General features: G+C 34.6%; 1 protein-coding gene across 1 annotated transcript; it reads left to right on the top strand.

The window, feature by feature from the left end:
- The first annotated feature begins 1,951 nt into the window (after positions 1-1,951).
- On the top strand, positions 1,952-4,271 carry LOC132175710 (abscisic acid 8'-hydroxylase CYP707A2-like). Its single transcript, XM_059587732.1, has 7 exons — positions 1,952-2,178; positions 2,286-2,604; positions 2,697-3,083; positions 3,205-3,379; positions 3,489-3,595; positions 3,691-3,809; positions 3,942-4,271. The coding sequence occupies exons 1-7, from the start codon at positions 1,976-1,978 to the stop codon at positions 4,051-4,053; spliced, it is 1,422 nt and encodes a 473-aa protein (XP_059443715.1). The 5' UTR covers positions 1,952-1,975; the 3' UTR covers positions 4,054-4,271.
- The last annotated feature ends 3,119 nt before the right edge of the window (positions 4,272-7,390 follow it).

The raw sequence follows: 7,390 nt of genomic DNA, 5'->3' as shown, positions 1-7,390 counted from the left end.
GTTTTGGATTGGGGTGTTTTTTTATTTTTTATTTTAAAAGTTTTTTAATATTTTCATTTTTTTTTTAAAGAAAAAAAAAATTATTTTTTAAATGATGGTATTGTAGCTGGAACAATACCGTTCCAACTACAGTGTTGTTCCGCACAGTTGGCAAACAGGGCCTATAATAACCAATTTATCCCACATGCATGTTCAAAATCTATCTCTTCTCTCGAGGTTTTTGGTTCTCAGAATTTTTTCTTTTTTGGGGTATGGTTCTCAGAAAGTTTGGATCACTAATTGTCATTCACTTTGATATAGGCTAATACTACGTACTAAGTCCAATGAACATGTACTAATAAGCAAGTCAAAGTCTTTGGCAGACTATTTATACAAACTGTTTTTAATTAATTGCCTAAACATGCATATGAAACCCTTCCGTCATTCTTATTAATTAGGCATTGAATTCACAAAATTAAGCATATATATATTATTGTGTGCGGAAATGTCAAGTCAACTTACGTACTCACGGGATCCAATTAATACAATTGCATGCACTTGATCCTAGGATTACATTCTTAAATTTCCAAAATTATTGTACATTTTTTATACTTTTTATTCTTTCAAGACCCCGTCCTTGTGCTCTTGATTGGTTAGCATAGATGTAATTCATGAGCAAACATTACGGAGGCCGGATGAACAATCGATAAGAATATAGAGATGCTTAATTTTAGTTGCAATTTTTTTTTTTTTTGACATGTCCACACAAGAGGAAAGAAAGGGATTCGAACTAGTGACATTCCCTTCATTAGGCGTAGTCCCAATTAATTGAGTTACCTCTTAGAGACTAGTTGACATATGTTAGCATGTGATTAAAGGGTGTTAACAATTTTTTAGTTAACGTAACTCCAATCAAATATCGATACATGTCAACGAGTTGTAAAAGAGTTATAGGTGTGGTATTATTCTCTTCAATTCTTAACTCTACCTTAATCTAGTACACACTATGGCAAAAGTTCAAATGTAGCTATAAGAATTTTCATGCTTGGTTAGTGTAAATCATTATGAGTCTCATTGATGTCTTGATAAGACTGTCATACTATAACTCAATCAGACTTTGAGAGAGCACCTACAAATTTCTTTGTCTATGACCATTTTGTTTAGTTCTTAGCAAGCAAGTGTTACTGTATATAGTCATGTCCACGTAGAGTAGTTACTCTAGTTGCCATCACTAGCATTTTTTTATATAAAAAAAAAAAATCGTCCTAGTCAAACCTAACCCACGTGTCCACTATGTTCAAGAGTCAACCATGGCTCCCAATTATATCATTTATTCCTTAGTTAATTATTGAAAAAATATATATAATTAGTTTACAATTTTTTTTTTTTTTTTTTACAAAGCTTGATCGATTAAGAAATTGTAGCTACCACTGTCAAGCACTAAATCCAGCTGGCATTGTCTGGTTTTGAGTTTTTTCATTGCAATTAATTAATTATCAATGTACCTTAGGTAGGTCTAGGATGCTTCCTTGAATGTTGCTGGTATAGTAGGATCCACGTAGACTAATGGTCCTGTTAATTGAAATCAAATCATCCATCAAAATTTAAAGTTTACTCTACATATGTACATATATACCAAGTACGTGCATGTGTACTTCAAATGAAAGGGTAGCACCCGGCTAGAGTTGCATGGGGTAGCACACCAATAAGCAATTATATTTTCAAAGTTGACAGCTCATTTTTATAAAGTTAGATCAAGACAGATGCACACGTTGTTTTTTTGTATGCATTATTATGTCAGTAATCTATAATGGTCTTCTTAAAGTAATAATACTTAATTAAGTCAGTGCTATCATCAAACTCTCTGAGAACAGCTGCCATGCCTTATCTGTAAAGTCAGAGAATGACTTGTATATATATATATTACTCCACACTCGCACACAATATATATGTTCATGCAGGGATTGAGAACTTCACCTAGCTCCTTCTTCTCGATATGGAATTTGCCTCCCTTTTTAAGTTTTGCTTTTTAGCTTCCATTTTCTTCATCTTTCTCTTCCATTCCCTCATCAAGTTCTTCAATTCAAGTCGCCGGAAACTGCCCCTCCCGCCGGGCTCCTTGGGTTGGCCTTACATAGGGGAGACCTTTCAACTCTACTCTCAAAACCCAAATGTCTTCTTTGCTGAAAAAGAAAAGAGGTTGGTAGAATATCGGGTTTTATTCTTTCCACTTTTATCAAATTTCTAGCTACTTAATTGTTTTGTTAATGGTAGATTAATGTTGGTTTTGATATATATATATATAGGTATGGTTCTATCTTCAAGACCCATATATTGGGGTGTCCTTGTGTGATGATCTCGAGCCCAGAAGCAGCGAAATTCGTGCTGGCAACGAGAGCTCATCTCTTCAAGCCCACATTTCCTGCAAGCAAAGAGAGAATGTTGGGCAAACAAGCCATCTTCTTTCACCAAGGAGACTACCATGCCAAACTTAGGAAGCTTGTTCTCCGAGCCTTCCTGCCCGAAGCAATTAAAAACTTCATCCCCAGCATCGAATCCATTGCCAAAGATTCTCTCCAATCATGGGAAGGCCGCTTGATCAACACCTTCCAAGAAATGAAGATTGTGAGTTTACCTCATCACCTTGAATTCCCACGTTTTCTCCACTCCACTATGTGCATGTCTCAATCGAAGATATATATGTTCTTTCTTTGCAGTTTACGTTCAATGTTGCCCTGCTTTCCATATTTGGAAAGGATGAAGTTCTGTACAGAGAGGATCTGAAGCGGTGCTACTACATTCTTGAGAAGGGGTACAATTCAATGCCCATTAACCTTCCAGGGACTCTCTTCAACAAATCCATGAAAGCAAGGAAGGAGCTTGCTCAAATCTTGGCAAAAATCCTCTCAGCCAGGAGGCAGATGAAATACGATCACAACGACTTGCTCGGATCTTTCATGGGTGACAAAGAAGGCCTCACTGACGACCAGATTGCCGACAACATTATCGGAGTCATATTCGCTGCTCGTGATACCACTGCCAGCGTGCTTACATGGATCCTCAAGTACCTTGGCGAGAACCCCACTGTTCTTCAAGCTGTCACTGTAAGAAAATTGCTCCTCTCAAGTGCCATATCTTTCCATAAATTTAAATTAAATTTTTATAATTTTTTATTTAAAAAAAAAAAAAAAAAGCAATTAAGTTTTCTTGTTTTTGAATTTACAGGAAGAGCAAGAGAATATTATGAGGAGGAAAGAAGAGAATGGCGAGGAGAAAGTTCTCACTTGGGCAGACACTAAAAGGATGACAGTCACTTCAAGGGTGATTCAAGAGACACTTAGAGTTGCTTCAATTTTATCTTTTACTTTTAGAGAGGCAGTAGAAGATGTTGAATATGAAGGTCAGTCAAATTACCGCAAATTTTGACTCTAAAGTAGGCTCTATTTTATATTCTTCCTACTTTTTATATATACTAACTTTAACTAATTTGTTTGGAAATTCTTCTTTAGGTTATCTCATACCCAAAGGGTGGAAAGTTTTGCCCCTTTTCAGAAACATTCACCACAGTCCAGAGATCTTCCCAGAGCCTGAGAAGTTTGATCCCTCAAGATTTGAGGTAAAATTTTAATTTACTCATAATTCTTTTTTTCTTTTTCTTTTTTTGTCAAGAAAGTATTTATTCTTATCCTAGGGCTTGAATGGTATCACCAGGTTACTCCAAAACCCAATACCTTTATGCCATTTGGCAATGGGACCCACTCCTGTCCTGGGAATGAGTTAGCCAAGCTGGAAATGTTAGTGCTTCTCCATCATCTGACCACAAAGTACAGGTATGCAATCATCAACAATAACAGAATCAATAACTTTTAACCTTTTTCACTTGTGGTTTGGCCGCTAATAAATGACCAGCTTCTAAAAATAGAATGTCTGCTGACATGTGTTTTGTCTGTAACATTACGCAGGTGGTCTGTGGTTGGTACACAAAATGGGATTCAATATGACCCATTTGCTCTTCCCCAAAATGGTTTGCCCATTAGAGTATCTCTGAAGAAAGGCACTACTCCAAAAATCTAGTGTCAATTACAATGGAGACTTTCTACATGTAGAAAGAATTCCATCGCCAAATTGGTTCCTATTTCTTGAGATAATGATGAAGAAGAAGACGGTAAAAAAAAAAAAGCGAAGAGAGAGAAACTCCTCCCTCACTTTAGGGCCAAGACACCCAAACAAGGAAATTTTAAGATTAGCATAAGAATAGGGAAGACAAGTGTACAGAAGAGTGTTACCAAAAAAAAAAAAAAAAATTATGTGCAAGCAAGTTATGTTCATTTTTTTCTAAGAGATGAGGTAAAAAAGTTCCTCATCAGTGGCGTGGGATTAATCTATTTAAGTAGGTTTATATAGTTTTAGGAGTGTTCTTGTCATTTCTAACCAATATAATGTGCCGCAAGGCAAAAATGAAAATTCAATTATCGATCCAAATTTGATTCCAAATAATTTGAATGAGATAGTAACATTGTTCTCTAGTGCAAAGGTCTTTGTATTAAAGACCAATTTTAAACTCTACCCTAGTCAAATCTAACCCACCCGTCCACTTTGTTCAAGAACCAACCCTGGCTCCCAATTATATCCTTTATTCCTTAATTAATTACTGAAAAAAATACATATTGTTCAAATGAATATATAATTAAAATAATTATTTAGCTTGGATTTTTTTTTTTTTTTTTTTTTTTAGGCAAAGCATGAATATCAATTAAGAAATTACTTCTTGTCGATAGAGACTGTCAAGCACTAAATCCAACTGGCATTGTCTGGTTTTGAGTTTTTTCATTGCAATTAATTATGTACATACCTTAGATCTTGGATGCTTCCTTGAATGCTGCCATGCCTTATATATATATAGAGAGAGAGAGAGATATGTGTGAGTGAGCTAGTGAGAGAGAGAGAGAGAGGTATCTCTCTCTCTCTCTCTCTCTCACTAGCTCACTCACACATATATATAAAATACATTAAATTCATTCAGGGAGCACTGCAGGGATTGAGAACAGCACCAAAAGGTGGGGCTCTAATTAGAAGTGGTTTCCAACCCAGAAAGTTGCAAAACTACAAAGAAAATCCTCGTGGGGTAGGTGAGGATCCCATTCCATCCCATATTGTCTCATTCAAGAACAATAATTATAACTTATATAAAAAAGAAAGAAGAAAAAGAAAACAATATTTATAATAAACAAACCTATAATTAAAGAGGAGAGGATAGTTACCTCAACATGCAAAATGTTAAAAGCAGGTACCCATTATTTTAGAAAATACTAACAGATCCAGACCCACAACCGTTATTTAATAATATGTAATTATTATGAGAATGCCTCAGTTATTCAAATAAATTTTAAATTTTTTGGACAACTACTCAGATATATAACTGAGTTTCATGACATGAACCCACTCATAATAACTATTTAAATTATAATTTAAACAGATAATTGCGTAATATCTCAATCTACAATAGACGTACAACAATTCCTAGTAAGTGGGTTTATGGTTTGGCACATGACCCCATTTGAGGCCTCTAAAAGTTGAAACTTATCGATCGATACACGTTGCAAGAAACGGGGACATACGACTGACCCCTTGTTTTGTTTTTTCTTTGTATTCTTAAGTGGTTTTCAACAAACCCTGGTGGCTGGTGTTGTTTTATTCTTGAAGTGGTTTTTGAACCAACTTTTTATATATATGTTTATTAGGAGATGTCATTGTTTGTGACCAATCACGAGACAAGGTCAAAAACCCAATTGTCCACTCGAAAAATAGAAATAGCATGGAGTCAAGAGAGAGTAGCACATGCAAATTGATCCAATGGTTCCTGTCCCAGTCAAACTACTTGATTCCTTACTTTGCATCTAGTCAATATATACAGTACTTGAAATTGATACTGTTCTTTTTGTTGGGTGGAATTCATGACGTGATTTTAAAGATTGAAATCTGATCTCCTAATCAATAAGTGCATGTTGTTGATATTCTGTGGGTTTGGCTGGCCATGCCTATTATAGCAGCCAGCGACACAGCTGACAACTGATTTTGATAGACAAAAAAGGCAAGCTGCTGCTGCTGATGTCAATTACAACCGTAAGATGGGGACCTTTTCTTGTCTTGTGGTGGATAGACGGTCCTTGTTAATAACAGAGTACTCACGAAGAGAATCTTGTTTGTGATTATAATCTCAAACTTTAAATCCTACGTACATTGCATATATTAGTACAATAAAAGGCACATTAATTGATTAATTAGTACAAGTGGAATCTCTCTCTCTCTCTAATTAAAGACAAATGATAGCTGGAACCAAGTACTCTTGAAAGGAAAAATGCAAACGATCCAATTCAAATGATTAAACATTGACTTCCATAGTCCAACTTTTGTTTAATTTAACCTCTATAAATTAAATTACATATTGATTAGTGCTATAGGCTGCTAGCTAGTAAGAAAAAAAATGAATTAAAAGTACCCATATCCTATTACCCACTAGATGTACTATAAGACACTTATCTACCTTCACATAATTAAAAATCTTCAAAATGAAATTAAAGAAGATATTAGTTGCATTGGATTTGATTAATCTTGCTTAATTAGAGATGTTGTTGTAATAGAATCTTTAGTTTTTGTCCCAAAGCGAACCACCAGCCATCTTTCAAATAAAAAACTATTCAAAAGTAAATTTAATATATATCCACTACCTTCTTACTTATAAAGTTGATGTACAATAACTAATTGACAGGAACTTCAATAGTGGAACTAATTAAATAAATTCCTCAATTCCATTTTGTCTAATAGTTGATTTCTTTTTCTCACATGGATTGATAAGTTGATGAACACGATGATAACACTATTATTAGTGTGGTCATCCCCATACTATCACGTAAATTTTACAGGAAAGTAAAATTACTTTTAGGTGGAGGTAGCAAGTCAAGAGTGACAACTCTTGACCAAGAGTTGTATTGGGGCTCAAATTATTCTATTCCATTTTTACGTTAGTTTTTGTTGTCTTAGTTTTCTGTCTAATTTTTTGCATTCTAAAGTCTCTTGTTCTCCACCGGATTTCCACCCTAATGGGAGAAATTTTTTTCTGTAAATATTTTATAAGATCCTACAGTTAATATCATACAGTGGTATTAGAGCCCTACGGTGATGGACAATCAAGAGAAAAATGAAAATTCTGCAAAAAATTCTACAAATTCTCAACTTTTTCTGTTTGATATTTGTCAAACAATCACTCATCAAGTGATTGATCTTGCTTCTATAGTAGCATTCTACAATTTGCACAAATCTATTGAGAAGCCAGATGAATAACACCTTGTTCTAATGATTGGTGGTTTGCAATATACAACAAATATTGAAGAATTGAAAATGACGTATTTTT

Source organism: Corylus avellana, chromosome ca3, assembly GCF_901000735.1.
Source record: "Corylus avellana chromosome ca3, CavTom2PMs-1.0".
Classification (NCBI taxonomy): domain Eukaryota; kingdom Viridiplantae; phylum Streptophyta; class Magnoliopsida; order Fagales; family Betulaceae; genus Corylus; species Corylus avellana.
The sequence above is the reverse complement of the archived record's forward strand: the minus strand, read 5'-3'. Positions and strand labels throughout refer to the sequence as shown.

What these genes read in the sequence shown, in the direction of transcription:
- LOC132175710 (XM_059587732.1), top strand. Translation starts at nt 1,976, where the DNA reads ATGGAATTTGCCTCCCTTTTTAAGTTTTGCTTTTTAGCTTCCATTTTC. An exon ending in TTTGCTGAAAAAGAAAAGAG is followed by an intron (nt 2,179 to 2,285) that starts GTTGGTAGAATA and finishes ATATATATATAG; the next exon opens with GTATGGTTCTATCTTCAAGA. An exon ending in TTGATCCCTCAAGATTTGAG is followed by an intron (nt 3,596 to 3,690) that starts GTAAAATTTTAA and finishes TGGTATCACCAG; the next exon opens with GTTACTCCAAAACCCAATAC.